The following is a 17426-nucleotide window of genomic DNA, read 5'->3' as shown; positions in this document are numbered from 1 at the left end:
CGTCGTGTTACTTAAATAATCTCTCAGCAGCTGCCAAATGTCCGAATTCGTGGTCACTAACATGTGCCATGCTTTGCCTTTGAGCTGAAGCTTCACAACAAGCTCCAGATCCGCTAGTCAGAGACATGGACGTAAGTGGTCGTTGAGTTGGTTGGCCCACAACGGGCCCTAATGCACCATAAGCCGCTTGCATGAGACTACAAGTAGTGCCCATCCGCAGTTCTGAATCCCGTCACCACGACGCCCAGCCACATACATCGCCGCACAGCTGAGTCCCAGCAAGGTTGAGGTACACAATGGTACTCGAATTATCCGAGATGCGCGTCGCAATGGACGACTGGAGAGGAGTGACCAGCCCTGCGGAGAGGAAGAAGCGGCAGAATCGTCTAAGTCAGAGAGCTTACCGTTAGTACATATCATGCCCTCCCTCAGGATCACTATCCTATCGTACCGTCGGCTGACAAGACACGCCTATTCTCACAGGAAGGAGAACGAAGGACCAGCAGGAAAGTGCTCGAAGTTCTGATTCGGCCGGCACAGCATCGTCGGCTGAGTCGCATTCGACACAAGCCCCCCTGCCAGACACGCGCCAGAAATGTGAAATGGTACCCTTCCAAGGCCACCTGCTCCCCCCTTGTCCCAGGAAATCGGCTTCCATCCAGGCTTTGCTTATGGACACGATCCAGGATTACAGCCTTAATGCCCCTCGGCCCAGCCAACTACAGCTCCTCATCCGACTCAACGTCCTTGACGGCCTTGCTCGAAATGCTGAAGCCCTGGGTTTCCCAGTCAAGGGCCTCTGCGCCGACGAGTTCATTTCTCCTTTCAACTACCAGGATGGGCATCGGCCGTCATCGCAGCCCTCCCACCCCGAGTCCCTCAGTCCGACGGCCCTCCAGCGAACGGTGCGACATCACCCATGGGTTGACCTCTTCCCTCTGGCGCGGCTTCGTGATAACGTCCTCCGCGGTCTCGATTCAGAAGCAATTAACGAAGATGAGCTATGCTCCGACCTACTCAACGTTGAGGATACGAACTGTTCAGACGTAGAGAAGCCGTCGCTCATCCTCTGGGGCGAATCGTGGGACATCAAAGGCTGGGAGGCGAGCGCCGCTTTCCTGCGCAAGTGGGGCTGGATCACGCAGGGTTGTCCAGAACTGATCGAGGGAACTAACTACTGGCGGCAAATACGGGGCGAGCAGGGCATTGTCTTCAATGTCAGTGACGATGGTGCGAGCACAATGGCGAATGCCAACTTTATTTCGGCTTCATCGGGATCAAGGATTTTACCGGCGATAACGGCTACACCCGCGGAAGACACTAGACCAACTGACTGACGGATCAGCGATCAACGACGAAAATGGGGTGCCCAAGTCGGCAAACTTTGGTCGGCGAGTATACAGGTTTGAGCGGTCTCCTCGAGATACTGGAACTAGGGATTAATTTGAAAGCGTTTCAAGATGATGCTTAGAATAGCTTCAAAAGTCGAACGACATTGTTCAAGGTGGGATTCACTACTTGTACTTTGGAGGCTGAACTCGAAGTGGGGCCCAATGTTCTCACGGCTTTCAGGTTGATCGAGTGCTCAGCAGGTATTGAGATCGGAGGACATGGTCGAGTGGGCGATGCCTGCTGGTAAGTGGCGGCAAGCGAGGACGCACGCCGTGAATCAAAGTCACATAGTAGACACAAAGCAGTTGACGGGTTGGGCACACGAATGGTATGCACATCTGCCAATTCATGCAGAGGCTTTTGCTTGACACAGATCTGCTGCGAGCCGGCCACAAATGAGCATCGTTGACTTCCATCTTGCATCGTGAATTACCATGACTTTCCAGAAATCCTAGACGAACATGCTCCCAGAATACTGGAGATTGATCGCACTGAGAAGGTGAATTTCTGTGAATCAATCAGAACAGTTTGCGGTGAACACTTTGGCTTGGGTACCAGTGTGGCTGCAGGGACTCATACCTTCGTGAAACCAATCAATCAGTCGCTACCTTCCCAGGGTATGAAGCCTCCGCCCCTTCCTGACTCCTCGACAAGTTGGTCACTTAGATTTTCCAGCTCCTTTTGCATCAACCCAGGACTGGCGTTCTCCTGGAAATTTTCAAAGTCGAGCAATTTTATCCCATCTTCCGGCACTATAAAGTTGTGTCGGTTCACATCTCCATGTAACAGGCCCCGTTCGTGAATCTTTTTCAGAACGGCCTCACACGCACTCAGATCGTGGATGGAAGCATGGCGTCCTTCCAGTTTTTGAAAGCAGAAATCCCATGATGCGTCCATTCTCGTGGCTATGAGCCAGCAAACGTGGCACCAGACCAGAGCCATCCAGTAGCTGATAAGCCATCGTTTCTTGTTCAATTTTCGGCACCTCCCACTTGAATCAGGCTATCTTAGCGATCACAGTAGTGGGCGATGAGGCATCGAATGTCGGGATCGAACTTGGTGTGATGACTTCAAAGGCCGACACTGTGAGCTGCTTGAATCTCTCCAGCTCGAGGCAGTCAACGCTAACAGGATGCCATTGAGAATGGACCCCAGACAGTACATGGTTGGAGAATCCAGTTCTCAAATCACCAGTCGCTTTGTCTCGGGAGATCTTGGCCATGGTCCATTCTCCAGCCGGAAGTTTGGGTAAGGACTGTAGCGGTAGTGATAACGTGTCTCGGTCAAATGTTCCTGGGGAGATGACGAGGTATTTGACCTGCGATCCAATGCGTAGTCGGTAGTAGCTATCCCAAGAATCGTCATCGTCGACCTCCATAGATCGTATGACGGGCTCCATGAGTGAAATCAATCGATTTGGCCGTGATTCAGTAGATACTTTGGGTAATAACACGGCTGCCTATATCAAAAGTCGTTAGCGTTTCTAGTCTGAAGAAAGCCAATCCCGGAGGGGAGCTCTCAATCGTACTTCGATCTAGATACCTGGCCCTCACAGTTTGTTTTCTCGTGGGAATGCTTTGAATTGGTCCCAAAGTAGCTCTCCTGATGGAATCGAGCTGGTGTGCAACTGGTTCTTCATGTTCCTCACCATAACTTGCTTATGACGGTTGCGAAAGAGGTGTGGGGAAGGTAGCTTAATATAGGTACCAACAGTTGGTGCAGTTGGTCCAGAAGCAGTCATGCCTCAATGCACAATGCGAACCGTCACCAACGCGAGCATCTCGGGGGAGATTCAAACTCTGAATGGCCACAAATCAGTCAGGTGGGCCCGTGTGCATAAGAGATGTCACAAAGTCGGCCTGTCGAAGCCCTGCCGCATCTCTTGACTGGTTCTCCCTGACTCGGAGTATTTCTTTCTGAGGAAACCAAACGACTGCAGACATGTAGCAAGTATGTGACAATAACCCTTGAGCATTCATAGAAACGCTTGTTGGTTGAAAGTTCTAGGCTCGCAAACTTCCTATGCGCGGCCCATAATGATAATCGTAGATGGTGTGGACTTGTGCTGCGGCTTGATAGCCTTGAATTCAGTTGGTCAATGTCGCACAGCTGCCTCCATGTTGCCATTGTCCAGGTCGGTCAGTTTGGAGCCCAAGCCAGACGACTTCCACCCTGCAATCTTGTCAGCTCTTTCACAAAGTCAATTCTGGATCGGGGAGTAAAATATACTCCGAGTTCTCCGTCAAAGGTGAAGACACTTGTGCAGAGGACCATGACGGCCATCAACAGATTAGAAGTGATGTGTTTCGAAACATTGTAGTTGTGCATTCGCAAAAACGTCAACATCTAGGGCAGCTAGACTTCAGACGTCCTGTCATCCAGCAGCCGAGAAGTTTGGTGAACGCGGCGCATGAGGGAAGGCCAGGGAGTTCTTCCATAGACTTGGAGGCTCGTGTCCAGGTTCCAGATCTTATACAGCTTCCAGTCCTCTTATATCGTTGCCATGACCTGACCTATCTAGCCACAGACGTGTTCGTCCCGTCTCCAGAGCTGAAGAGAGCGAAGTTCATGACTCTATTTCTGCGATAATTTTGCTGGGGTGTGATCTGGCCAGAATGAATCAAAGTGAGAGCCCGGTGCTGCAGGCACGACACGACATCAAGGGAGGCGAGAACCGAGCAACAAAGGTGCCCCGGTCCACCTGACAGCCGAGAGCCGGTACTTGGCACACCGAGCCGCCGGGGCTCGCGCAAAGCGCCACAGGGAAACACCCGAACTTCGTGTTCATTGTCGCTGATGACCCAGGCTCCTGTGACATCTCATCATATAGGAGTGAAATCGACCCGACGGCTCTTCAAAACCTTGCCAACGATGGTACTCAAATTACGCGTTTCTCGGTCCTGTCCGGTATGAAATCCGACGTGGGAAGATCAGGCGATCCACAACCTTCCGTGCGCTGTATAGCTCCAAATGAATGGTCATGACTTGTTCCCCGTCACTATTCGCATGCAATGAAGCTGGCATGACTGCTGTTGGGATACCAGGCAGTGCCCTCGCTGGGGGCCTCTCACCAACACGGCTGCTGTCGACGGACTTGGTGACGTGCGTTCAGATGCTTGGCAATCTTCCTAGGTGATACCGAATGAAGCAATCGCAGCCAGCTCGTGATGCGGTCAGTGGAGGGTGCTGTAGGGGAGATGTGCGAAATCGGGTTGCTCTCTGCCTTGGCTGGAGCGGTCATTGAGGTAGGTAGTTGATCATCTTGTCGGTGTACCCGTCAGCTGAGTACCAAGGCTGCAGGAGCTGTCTCACGAAGTGATCGTCCTCGATGTGGACCGGCTGTGATACGACTTGGAAGAAGCGCATGGGTTTTGGTGGCGGGATCATTGTATTCTGGCTCTCAGTCTGTGTCACTCTTGCTAAGGAAGGATGCCCCATGGCACCTGCGCCCAGGCCACTACCGGGGGCAGGTGCCTTGCAGGTGCTTTGGGGCAGCCACAGCAGCATCGTGCAAGAAGACACATCTCGTGACCCTAGTTGCACGAGGCTGCAAACGAGGCTGCAACCAAGGCTGCAACCAAGGCTCGACCATCAACCATGCCGACCCAACCCGGCCGACAAGACAAGCAAAAACACATGCGATATGGATGGACCCTGACCGGGACGAACACAAATCCAGGCACGCCGAATGCTGCAGCTCGGAACGCGGGGCACTAGCGAGGCAGCCTCATTGGCCCAGCGCACGAGTCGCGGATAATGTGCTGAACCCCTGCATCGGCTGGCTGCTGTGCGTGCGCATGGACCCTTTGGATCCCAAATCCCAAACCTCGACAATTACATTACATTCACCGTCTCTGTCTCCCCATCCATTCCTCGCGCTTTCTTCGACTCTGACTCTCCTCTGGCTCTGGTTGCACCCCTCGACAGGTGATCCGACCCCACGACCAGCACGAAACTTCAAGCCACGTCACGTACGACCGCAAGGCAGGGCCAACAAGGCCTGACGCGCGCCTCCTCGTCTCTTCGTCCATGTCCTTCTCGAAGCGCACCACCGCCAAAAGATCATGATCTGCACCACGTGCCGACTCCGACTCCGACTTCCTCGCTGACGCCCATCCCGACGTTTCTCCTGGGCGGCCCCCATCAAGATCCTCTGCCGCCGCCGCCACCACCGCAGTCTGGACCATGGACCAAGCAGACATCCCCGCGCTCCTGTCGCGGCTGGCCTCCGACGAGGATGCCGCCCGCAAAATGGCCGTCTTCAAGCTCCAGTCCTCCATAAACGACCCCGCCTTTGCCGACGTCTTCATCTCCTCCGGTGGCCTCGTCATACTGCGCCGCCTGATTATGAGCACCGGCGGCAACACCTTGGCCTACTCCCTGCAGAGCCTGACCCGCCTGCTCGAGGTTGACATGGGCTGGGACATATTCGAGGGTCCCGCTGCCGGCGACCTCGTCGAGCGCGTGGTCGAGCTCATCGTCACGAACCCCCTCGTCAACATTCTGCGCGGCGCCATGTCCATCCTCGTCGCCCTCGTCAGCCACTCGCAGTCCGACGCGGGCGCACGCAACCCCGCCACCGCCGGCGCGAGACTGCCGGGGTCCTTTGGCTTCCGCGCCCTGAAGCCCGCCGTCGCCGTCTACCCGCACTTCTTCGAGCTCGTCATCGCCCAGCTGCAGTCCGCCGACCACGCCCTCTGCGCCAACGCCCTCATGCTCATCAACGCCCTCATCCGGGACGCTGTCTCGAGCGAGGCCGCCGCCCGCGAGGCCGCCACCGTCGGCCTGGCCACCAAGTCATCGGCCGCCGCCGCCGCAGCCCAGGGCGCCCCCATGGAGGAGTGGTCCAAGTTCATCAAGCGACTGCAAGATCTCGGTCTTATCAAGGCCGTCTACAACCTCATGCAGAGCTCGGCCCTGCAGGATCTCGCCCACCCCCTCCTCGAGTTTCAGTCCCTGACCAAGCTCCTGCTGCGCAAGTGGCGCGAGGTCCGCGTCGACGTCGAGCGCCCCGAGCACCGGAGAGGTCTCAAGGGCCTCCACATTGCGAGCGCGCCCGACCGCCCTGCCGTCAACGGCATCGCGTCCAACAGAGACGAGCAAGCCGACACTGTGGCGGCCATGACGACAAGGAAGGGCAGTCGACGGCACAATCCCGAAAAGTGGCGACGACTCGGCTTCGAGACGGAGAGCCCGGCCCAGGAGTTCGACGTGACGGGCTTTCTCGGCATGATGGACCTCACCGACTACGTGCGCAAGCACGAGGACGGCTTCCAGAAGATCCTCCTCGAGCAGTCGACGCGGCCCCTGCACGAACGCTGCCCCATCGCGCGCGCCAGCCTCGCCGTCACCATGATCCTCTACGACCACTTTGACGTCGACAGGGCCGAGGCCGAGGAGCACAAGGGCTACCAGGGCCTCGACGTGTCGGCCAAGAACAACGACAAGCTCTTCCGCCCGCTGCTGTTGCAGTGGTCGCGCCTGCACACGGCCGGCCTGCTCGCCTTTTTCCGCCTCTGGAAGGCGACGGGTGCCGCGCAGGGCGACTTTGACAAGGTCACCGAGCTCGTGCGCATCCTCGTCGAGCAGGTCGTTGGCCGTGCCGCCCGCACGCGCGACGTCCTGGAGGTCGAGGACGACCTCGCCGAGCACGACTGCGCCCGCCTGCGCGAGCTCCAGATGGAGCTCCTCGAGCTCTCCTTCGAGGACGCCTGGGGCCAGCACCTCTACCAGGTCCGCGAGGAGCTCAAGCAGGAAGCGCTGCAGTTCGTCAAGGAGCAGCGCGTCCGCTGTCTGCTCCAGGGCGCCTGGTTCTCCAAGCCCCTGCCGCGCCGCGACACCAACGCTACCGAGAGCGGCGACGAGCCCCCGCGCCGCAGGCTCTACACGCCCATGCCCTGGCGCTTCGCCAAGCTCTCCCACAACCGCCGCTTCCTGCACTACGCCGATTTCGTGACGCGCACCCCGCAAGAGCCAGGCCTCGACACGCTGACTGAAAAAGTCGACCTCGGCACCATCTCCTCCGTCGTCTCCAACGTCTCAGCCCCCGACGACGCCGCCAGCGCCGCGACCGTCAAGAACCTCCACGTCAACGGCCACAGCCACACCCACACCCACGTCAACGGCCACGGCGACGCGACGCCGACGCCGACGACAGCCGCCGCCGGCCTCACGGGCTCGTCGACCAAGATTACCATTTTCCGCTTCGCCGACCCGTCGGACCCGAGCGCCGGCGAGCGGGCCGTCCTCGCCCTGCACCCCGTCAACCACAGCGCCGCGTCCGAGTGGCTCGACGGCCTCCTCATGCTCCTCAACCAGGCGCCCATCACGGCCGAGACGAACAAGCTCGTCGGCCTCGTCAGCGAGTACGGCCTCAAGATTCGCCTGCTCAACGTCCGCGTCGAGGCCGCCTACGCGGGGCCCCCGCCCGGCGCCGGCATTGTGCCGAGCCGCGCCGGCCTCGACGAGGATTACTACTACGAGGTGTAGAGATACGGCAGCATAGAAAGGCATCACGCTGCCCCCATTTTATTTTTATTTTTCCTCTCTTGCTTTTTTGGAGGGGGTGCTGCGCGTCTGGCTTTGAATTATACCCTCTAGTTTGCTTGCTTGCTGCACGGCCAGGGACGGGGGGGGGGCGGAAGACGAGAAGAGAAGAGAAGAGGAGAAGAGAGGAAGAAGGAAGAAGGAAGGGAATAAACGAACACGAGGGAAAGGAGATTTCTCCGCGCACCATACCATGACGAGGATGGTGCCTCGCAAGAGGCTCATACATACCCGGCGACCTCCTCGTCACCCATTCTTTTTCTTTCTTGCATGTTGTTTCCCCCCCCCTGCTGCTTGTGGATAGTCTGAACGCCGAAAGCGTTGTGTATAATGAAGAGGATATACCCATGGCAATCAACGTGTTACGGTTACGAGGACGGCAACACAGTGATGATATATGGCTTGCACCATGTTGCATGCGATGTGACAGAATACAAGAGCAGTCCATCTCATGAACCCGCAAGGCTTTGAAGACCAAGCTTTTTTTGAACTACGATTCCGACCAGACAACACTGGAGTGCAGTCTCCCAACGCCCGGACTGAGCAATGCTCCCTGACCAGAGGGGCACCACTCTTGTACAACGGGCATCTATCTCTCTGACTTGTGAGATGTCCTGATTCGAACCACGCACCGAAGAAAAGGCATCAGAGATATCAAAGCTTGACATATCAGCTGTCAGGCCGAGTCCAGATCATACTACGCCCAGACCCCCAACGCCAAACCCAGGAAAGACGCTACCTGTTGGACGCAAACGTGCCAAAATTACCCAGAAAAGCCACGTGCTCATCCGTAAGGGAAGACCTAGAAATAATACTGCTGCTGCGGCTGTCCTGGCGGCGGATGAGCCGTAAAGTCCAAGTTCATCGCATCAACCCCCGAGTTCCACGGATCCGGCGACTCCCACCAGATCGACTCGTACAGGTCCATCGGCGACATGTACGTCGCCGGATCAATTCCCGCGAGTCCGTCAAAGCCCGGGCCTTGCGGAGGCGGGTATACGCCGGGCAAGCCGGCGGTGTAGTCGTTCGGCATGGGTGTGCCGTTCTGCTGCATTTCTGCCATGGCGAGTGCGGCATCCTGGTGAGGGTCCAGAGCCGCCGACGCTAACGGATTTGTCGTCGGCGCGAGTGCGTTGCCGTTGGAAGGTTGCGAAGGAAACGGAGGCTGGTGCAATAGCAACGGCGTGCGGGCCCCGCTGGCGACGCCACTGCCAGCGTCAGACTCGCGCTTGGCCGAGGAGCCGACGACCGAGCCGTGCTCGTAAATGTTGCGCAGGGCCGTAAGTGCGCGATGGAGAGGCCCAGAAAGCTCAATATCCTTGTCCGTCTTGGGAATGTGTGCCGAGGGGGAAGTCTCCTTGGCAGCCGTGGCTGAAAGAGCAGCAATGAGGTCGCCCTGGAGCTGGCGAACGTCGGGACTATTCTTGGTCTCGGCTAGAATGCCGAGAAGGAGGGCAGAGGAGAGACCATGATAGGTATAGGCCCAGGATCGTGTAGGGATCACAGAAAGCTGGTGCATGGCGAGGAACATGCGTACCGTCTCGATGAGGTTATGCTGGCATTTTTCGGAGAGAAACTTTTTCTGCTCGGGACTCAACTGCGTGCAGTCACGGTGAAGGGCGGGGCGACAACAGACCGAGATGACGAAGGAAGAGTGTAGACGGATGCCGTAGTACTGCAGGCGATCGATGACGGATTTGCATTGGTCCTTGAACTGAATGTTGGGTGCGATCATGGTGCGCAGAGATTCAACAGCTTGGCAATTGTCAACCATCTGCTCGTAGGACACGGCGGTGGTGATGTCAGGATTGAGGCGGCGTGAGATGATCTCGCACAAGTGATACATGGTTTCAAGGTAGGTGTAACTCCCTTCACCAATGTCTGAAGCCGTGGGTATCGGGCAGCAGGGGAAATTGGTCATAGGAGAGCGATCGAAGGAGAGAGAGGTGAGGGTGTCATGCCAGACGCAAGTCCACCAGAGCTTGCGACGAATCATTTCTCTGGTTTTGAGATGAGGCGGCAGGCTTTCCCGATCATCCTGGGTGAAAGGCCGGTGAAGGCCGAGCGACTGCGCCAGACGGCATGTCAACCCGAGCAGAGCCCAGGACGCTTCGGCCTTCATGTCGTTCAACAGGACGAAGCCGGTGAGGAGGAGAGCTTGAATTGAATCAAACGTGGGTCGAAGGAGAAAGTTGCCAAGACGGAGGAAATGAAAGGATATTTGAATGTACTTTTGCGAGTCCCTTGTCCTGATGTGAAATGGGGAGTCATGGTACTGAGACCCAACGGCGAGAACGGCAAAGAGGATGGCAAGCCAGGACGCAGAGACGGGTTTCGTGGTTTTGGTTGAGTTGCGCGCGTTCCGAGCCCTGTCCTCGAGATAGACCATGAGCTTTGATTCAAGATCATCAATGTCGACGACGAAGCCCCAAAAGGCTTGAGGCGTCTCCTTGTAGGTGCGAAACAGCTTCATGACCTCACGGTCGGAGGGCAGTTCAGATGAGATTTCTCTCGTCAGGCTGTCCAGGTGGCGTGACGACATGAGGGGAAAGGGCGCCGAGGTGTCGAGGCCGAGAATGGAACGCATGTCTTGACGAATATCGCCGCCCTGGTGGACGTCGGCTGACGAGGATTGTTCCCGCAGTAGTGAAGGGATGCTGTTGTGACCGAGATAACGTGTGATGCTCTCGGGAGCCTCGGCCTCATCGACACTGGCAAAAGCGCGTGGCCAACTCGGCTGGCGCTGTGATGGTGTCCGGCTGGGATCATCAGTGGCAGGATCAGGAGAGTGTGGCCTCTTGCGCGTGCTGGAGCTCTCGCCAGTGGCAGTGGAGGCAGTTGTTGTCGTCGTCGTCGTCGTCGTCGCTGTTGTTGTGAGCTTGCCAGAGGATGTGCGATTGGGCTTGTACGAGCAAAGCTGGGGGTGGTCACGCTTGACACAGTTCTCGCATGGTTGTTGGTTGTCACACTTGACCTTGCGCTGTCGGCATGGCCAGCACGCGGTGCCGTAACGGACCTTGCGATGAGAGTGGATGATGCGGTTTGCTTCTTCGGGGGTGAGGTTGTCGAGCGAAGGATGGGCGGGATCTGGAGTCGAGCGGGCATCGGCGCCGGGCTGGGCGTCCCGTTGCCTTTCGTCTTCCTTCTGCATGGTGGCTGCGACGGAGACCGAGACCGGCGTCCGTATCACAACGACGCAGAAGCCGATTCCGTGATGGTGTTGATGGCGGTTTGATGGAAGTGCAATCCCGAATAGCGAATGCCGAGGGGGAGCTGAGGGGAAGGTGACTTGGAGCTCCGGGTACCTACCTCGTGGTGTGTGGGCTCAGGGTCGGAGCTTGGAGCTTCAAGCAAGGAGAATCTCAGCAGGAGCCGTGCGAGCCTTGGCTAGTTAGCCTCCTTCCACGCGATGGGTGAATGAGAATGAGACGAGGCAGCTGCAATCGAATTGAGACTGATTTCATCATCTCTTCATGCCCATCATTGGTACCACCAGAGTTCCACTGAGGGGCCTAGACACAAATCGGCAGTGGAAAGGCTTGGCGCATCACCCTTGCGGTCCACGGTCCTAGACCCCTTCCTTTGCCTTACTCAGCAGCCGCCGACCGTGAAGGACGGAGGTCCGCAAGCGTCGCACCTGCCTACATTCAGTGCCTGAATAACGTACCTCACAGGAGGAAGGCCACTAACAAACAGCTAACCGAGCAGCCCAGTAGCCCGCATCCAGCAACCCGCCTCCAACAGCCCGCACCCAGCAGGCACCCAGGCACCCAAGCACCCAAGCACCCAACAAGGCAGACTCGGACTTTTGAACGTTTCCCAGCCACCTCGCCCCGTAGTTAACCGCCTACCCTGCCGCATCGATCCACTTCCACTTCACTTGTCAACCTCACCTGCCCTGACACTGCCCTTGTCACCGTCTATCCCCTCATCGTCACTTCACTGCCATCTTTCTACCAGCAACGTATAACCTCACCACGTCTCCCACGTCCTATCGTCCTGACCAGTTCCGCTTCAGTACTGTCGCAATTACGACGGTCTGCGTGTTCCAAGCCCTCATGCGCTGAGGCAAGACCGGACGCCCATGGGTCGTCGCCTGCCGTGGAACCACCCCCACCTGCGACTCAATTCCGCCGCCGCCGCCCCGTCCACGAGCAAACAGCAGCGCCTCAACCCTGAGCTTAAATCTCACCTCAGCCCTCACATCCATACGCCCTGCCCCGATTCCAACGATATGCCTTACAGCAAAACACCCCGATCGTCCCGAGCCCGTGGTCGTCTCATGCAAAACGACCACACCCCTTCCAAAGCACCCTCGTCCTCTGCCAGGCCGTACACCTCTTCGAGGAAGCAACGCCTCAGTGGTCTCTACGCAGACGGCATCTGGTACTGCAACTGTGAACCCCGCTGTGAGGCTAAGCAATATCCCGTCAAGAAGAAGAGCCCCAATAAGGGCAAGCTCTTCTGGACCTGCGTCCTCCGCGCCTGCGACTTCTTCCTCTGGGATGATGATGCTGCCGCCCGCACCCTGGGCCTCACCGTAACGACCATCGAAGACCCTGTCCCTCGAACTGAGCCGTCTCCCGTTGCACCGTCTTCAACCCGCCCCAAGGGCAAGCAGCCAGAGCTGGCAGAACCCCCTTCGACCGCTCCAGCCGACCGCAGCCCCAAGAGCAAGATTTGCGACTTTTTCCCCAAATCACCCAGAAACGAGATCGCCAAGGCGGCAGTGCGAGCTGCCATTGACATATCGTCTGAGGAGGACAATGGAGTGCATGCGCCTGCCGGCCCTGCTTCCTCCAAGCAGGCACCATTGACGGCGAGCAAACGCCAGAGGAGCCAAGTCCACGAGGAAGAAGACCTGATCGGCGACCTCTCCTCCGATGAGGAACGGCAGCTCAACGAGGCCGTGACGCGCAGCTCTCAGAAACTCCGCGGCAACAACCTCCAACCCCAGAGCTTCCTTACCCCTGCAACCGAGCGTACCACGGATCTTCTCAACGGCATGCCTACCCCGGCCACAGCCCGCGTTCTCTTCCCAGGCCCCAAGCTCAAGCGCCTCAAAACGTCGAATGACGACTTGGGCACCGTGTCTCCCGGCCTCGAAACCCCGCAACAGACACCTGCGACCTCGCGCACCCGTGACGCCCTGCAGAGTAGTCCCGCCACCCACAGCGACGCCGAGATTGAGATCACGGAAGCGGTCATGGCGCTGCTCAGGGACCAGCATCTACCCCCCGCCCTCACGCTTTCGCTCAGAAACACACTCGACCGACACGCTGCGCGCACGCGCGGCTTGATCAAGGGGCGCGATGCCGTCCGGGGCCAGCTGAGAGCCAAGGACGAGAGGGTCGCGCAGCTGCAGGAAAGAATCGTGGCGCTGGAGAATAAGAACAAAGCCATGAGAGCTTCGCTGACGGATATGAAGGCAGGATTGCAAAACTTGTATGCTCAGCATTGAACCATGGCGACGCGTTGGTGCTGGTGCGGTGTGCCTGGGCACAGTAACTGAGGCAGACTAGATGAGATATGATGAATGAATGATACCCCGTTCGTGCTTCGCTCAGCCTGGTATGACACGTGAGAAATGATGCACCTCATGTCGCTTGGTGGCTTGATCTCGATTGCGTCGAGTGGTTTGCATCCTCAAAGATCGACCAACACTCGACACCTCGAGCCTCAGTAGCTAATAATTTGGGGCATCGACTAAGCATGCCCACCTCGGCGTACCTTATGCTGCAAGCCTTTCGGTGCCGTAGGCCACGTTTTTGTGTCATAGAAAATCGCAGGCTTCAGAATCACAGAGCCGTCGTACACCTCGAGTCAACTTTTCTGTTCATATTCGTCTGCTCAAGTAATAATCGTCAGCAGAACACATGTAGACGCCACCGATCCAGTATCTGGGACCCACGGTCACGAGGAATCTGGCAGGCTAGTCATGGGTGGCACCAATGGTCGCCCAAGATTTTGGGTCTATGCTTGGCGGCGATGATCCTTCAATGTAGAGCACTGCAATTGCATTGCGTGTGCAACGCTGAAATCTATGATAAAAGCGGCCGTTCATTACTGTGTCTGTTTCGTAGGTTTCGCAATGGCATAGGAGACAACGGTATGCTGAGGCACTTGGGCTAGAGGGAAGCAGGGCAAAACGATGGGGTGTACCTCGGCAGACAAGGCATTCGACATTCAGAGAGAGTCACGAGGCACTGTTGACTCAGATGGTGCACACAAGTGTGGACAAAATAGCAAGTGGACCACCCTAAGAAGGGGGTAAATGAGATCCTGCTTCGGAGAGAGGAGAGGAGGGGGAAGGGGCAACATGTGAAGTCTAGTTGTCATGGACCGAGAAGAATGTGGCTGATGTGCATCGGAAGTGGCTCGACAAACGTGGCGCGTCGGCAATGGACCGGCTACTGAGCTAATCACAAATTCTGTGATTGGTCGGCAGGGTCGAGCCAACCCGGCCGAGGGCGACCGAGAGCTGCCACTGTTCGCCTCCAATGCACGTCTCGAAATCATTGTCCAGAGCATTCTCATCACCAACCGCTTCGTAGGACAGAGACTACATCCAATTGACGATCATGGCATCCTCCATGGCAATGAGGAGACTGGCCACCGCGCCCTCCGTACGTTCCCCGACACGAGATCTTACCTTCTCTGGCTTTCGCTGACCCGAGGTACAGTTTTCGCGCGCCTCCAGACTTCAGACGAGAGCCTTCTCCTCCACAAGGCCTGCCGGTATGTCCCTCCCACTGCCCAGGAAGCAGCTCAGAAGTCCGACTAACAAGTTTATGTGAACAGCTCGGGTTTTCGCCAATGGCCCTCTGCGCGCCAAGGAGGCATCTCCCTTCGTGAGCAACAAGTACGCCGTCATTGTATGTTTCGATCGCCCAACACCCGCGTTCCGGCATCGACACGACAGCTGACTCTTCTTCCCCAGGACCACGAGTACGATGCCATCGTTGTTGGCGCCGGTGGTTCCGGTCTGCGCGCCGCTTTCGGTCTCGCCGAGGCTGGCTTCAACACAGCCTGTATCTCCAAGCTGTTCCCTACCCGAAGCCACACCGTCGCCGCCCAGGGCGGCATCAACGCCGCCCTCGGCAATATGCACGAGGACGACTGGAGATGGCACATGTACGACACCGTCAAGGGCTCCGATTGGCTCGGTGACCAGGACGCCATTCACTACATGACGAGGGAAGCTCCCGCGTCCATTGTCGAGCTTGAGAACTACGGCTGCCCCTTCTCGCGTACCGAGGATGGCAAGATGTGAGTGAAACAGAAAAAGACGCCCGACAAGAGGCGCAAGACGACGAGAAGCGCTGACAATTTGCAGCTACCAGCGTGCTTTCGGTGGTCAGTCCCAGAACTTCGGCAAGGGTGGCCAGGCCTACCGTTGCTGCGCCGCCGCTGACCGAACTGGCCACGCCCTTCTGCACACCCTGTACGGCCAGTCTCTCCGCCACAACACGAACTACTTCATCGAGTACTTCGCCCTCGACCTGATCATGCAGGACGGTGAGTGCCGCGGTGTCCTGGCCTACAACCAGGAGGACGGCACTCTGCACCGCTTCCTCGCCAACCACACCGTCCTCGCCACCGGTGGATACGGCCGCGCCTACTTCAGCTGCACTTCCGCCCACACCTGTACCGGTGACGGTATGGCCATGGTTGCCCGTGCCGGTCTTCCCAACCAGGATCTCGAGTTCGTCCAGTTCCACCCTACCGGTATCTACGGAGCCGGCTGCCTGATCACCGAGGGTGCTCGTGGTGAGGGTGGTTACCTGCTGAACTCGGAGGGTGAGCGCTTCATGGAGCGTTATGCTCCCACCGCCAAGGATCTTGCCTCGCGCGACGTCGTGTCTCGCTCCATGACCATGGAGATCCGTGACGGCCGTGGTGTCGGCGCTGACAAGGACCACATTTTCCTGCAGCTCAGCCACTTGCCCGCCGACGTCCTGCACGAGCGTCTGCCCGGTATTTCCGAGACGGCCGGTATCTTCGCCGGTGTCGACGTCACCAAGCAGCCCATCCCCGTCCTGCCCACCGTCCACTACAACATGGGCGGTATCCCTACCAAGTACACTGGTGAGGTCCTCACCGTTGATGAGGCCGGCAACGACAAGGTCGTCCCTGGCCTGTTCGCCTGCGGTGAAGCTGCCTGTGTGTCGGTCCACGGCGCCAACCGTCTCGGTGCCAACTCGCTCCTCGATCTCGTCGTATTCGGCCGTGCCGTCTCCCACACCATCCGCGACAACTTCACACCCGGCACCAAGCTCAAGCCCATGGAGGCTGATGCTGGTGCCGAGCACATCGAGGTCCTCGACCAGGTCCGCAACTCGGACGGTCCCAGGACAACCGCCCAGATCCGTCTCTCCATGCAGAAGGCGATGCAGACCGAGGTCTCCGTCTTCAGGACACAGGAGAGCTTGGACGAGGGTGTCCGCCTCATGAAGGACATTGACGCCCAGTTCCCCGAGGTCGGCATCAAGGACCGCAGCATGATCTGGAACTCCGACCTTGTTGAGACTCTCGAGCTGAGGAACCTTCTGACTTGCGCGTACGTATCTCCTGCCCTTGAAAAGACCTCGAACATTCTGACTGACATTCTACCGTAGCTCGCAAACCGCCGTTTCCGCCGCCAACCGCAAGGAGTCCCGTGGCGCCCACGCTCGCGAGGACTACCCCGACCGTGACGACGAGAACTGGATGAAGCACACCCTGTCCTTCCAGAAGGAGCCCCACGGCAAGGTCGACCTCGGCTACCGCCGCGTCATCGCCACGACGCTCGACGAGAACGAGTGCAAGGCCGTGCCGCCGTTCAAGCGTGTGTACTAAAGTGGAACGCGCGCGGTCGCGTCCGAATGGGTCGGCAAGGAAGCACGAAAGGCTGTTGAGACACAGGCTAAGAAATCCCCGACCCTGTTAGGGGGGCCATTCTTGATACCACGAGAGCAAGAGAGAGAGAGAAAGCAGAGGATGAGAGAAAGAAGAGGACGCGTGCAAGAGAAGGACGTAACGTGGCTGTCGTGGTGGGCCTGGGCTGCCGGCGGGGCACGTGTACCTTAGGTTTTTCGCATTGGGTTTGGTGTTGAAGTGTACAAGCAAGAGAATCAAGGTTTTTAGACGTAATGTGGTTTCACTCCAAGGCGACTTTTGATCTTTTTTCTTGTTGGCATGTTGACGCGTAAGGTGTTCATATTGATGTCCGAAGATGAATCCTGTCACGAGCCTCTCGTCAGCAGCAGCATGCCTTGTCTTATTGGTTGTCTTGCTGGATTCAGTCTATTTGACGAAGTTTGAGCCACGAGAGAACTCACCGGGACCTCAAAAGCAGGAGCTCATTCATATCTACCGACTTGTTTCTCCTGATATTGCGTCTATTACTCAATCGCCTTTTTACTGTAATTGTTCGACATACATGTCTAGTGAGCGCGTCACGAATGCATTTACGAGCTCATCTGTAGAATGCTTGTTTGGTGTTGAGA

At 57.5% G+C, this 17426-nt stretch overlaps 5 protein-coding genes across 5 annotated transcripts; 4 read left to right on the top strand and 1 right to left on the bottom strand.

Moving 5' to 3' along the window:
- Positions 1-671: 671 nt before the first annotated feature.
- Positions 672-1337, top strand: D7B24_005960 (uncharacterized protein; the record flags this gene model as incomplete). Its single annotated transcript, XM_028640103.1, has 1 exon — positions 672-1337. One exon carries the CDS (start codon positions 672-674, stop codon positions 1335-1337), a length of 666 nt encoding a protein of 221 aa, XP_028498967.1.
- A 4240-nt stretch (positions 1338-5577) lies between these two features.
- D7B24_005959 (uncharacterized protein) lies at positions 5578-7881 on the top strand (the record flags this gene model as incomplete). The annotated part of the gene is made up of 1 exon (XM_028640102.1): positions 5578-7881. The coding sequence occupies one exon, from the start codon at positions 5578-5580 to the stop codon at positions 7879-7881; it is 2304 nt and encodes a 767-aa protein (XP_028498966.1).
- Positions 7882-8740: 859 nt separating this feature from the next.
- D7B24_005958 (uncharacterized protein) lies at positions 8741-11089 on the bottom strand (the record flags this gene model as incomplete). The annotated part of the gene is made up of 1 exon (XM_028640101.1): positions 8741-11089. One exon carries the CDS (start codon positions 11087-11089, stop codon positions 8741-8743), a length of 2349 nt encoding a protein of 782 aa, XP_028498965.1.
- A 933-nt stretch (positions 11090-12022) lies between these two features.
- On the top strand, positions 12023-13399 carry D7B24_005957 (uncharacterized protein; the record flags this gene model as incomplete). The annotated part of the gene is made up of 1 exon (XM_028640100.1): positions 12023-13399. The coding sequence occupies one exon, from the start codon at positions 12023-12025 to the stop codon at positions 13397-13399; it is 1377 nt and encodes a 458-aa protein (XP_028498964.1).
- A 1120-nt stretch (positions 13400-14519) lies between these two features.
- On the top strand, positions 14520-16776 carry SDH1 (succinate dehydrogenase flavoprotein subunit; the record flags this gene model as incomplete). The annotated part of the gene is made up of 6 exons (XM_028640099.1): positions 14520-14564; positions 14622-14676; positions 14740-14813; positions 14879-15207; positions 15275-16498; positions 16557-16776. The coding sequence occupies 6 exons, from the start codon at positions 14520-14522 to the stop codon at positions 16774-16776; spliced, it is 1947 nt and encodes a 648-aa protein (XP_028498963.1).
- Positions 16777-17426: the final 650 nt, after the last annotated feature.

Source organism: Verticillium nonalfalfae (genome assembly GCF_003724135.2).
Source record: "Verticillium nonalfalfae strain VnAa140/NRRL 66861 chromosome Unknown scaffold_4, whole genome shotgun sequence".
Taxonomy (NCBI): domain Eukaryota; kingdom Fungi; phylum Ascomycota; class Sordariomycetes; order Glomerellales; family Plectosphaerellaceae; genus Verticillium; species Verticillium nonalfalfae.
The sequence above is the reverse complement of the archived record's forward strand: the minus strand, read 5'-3'. Positions and strand labels throughout refer to the sequence as shown.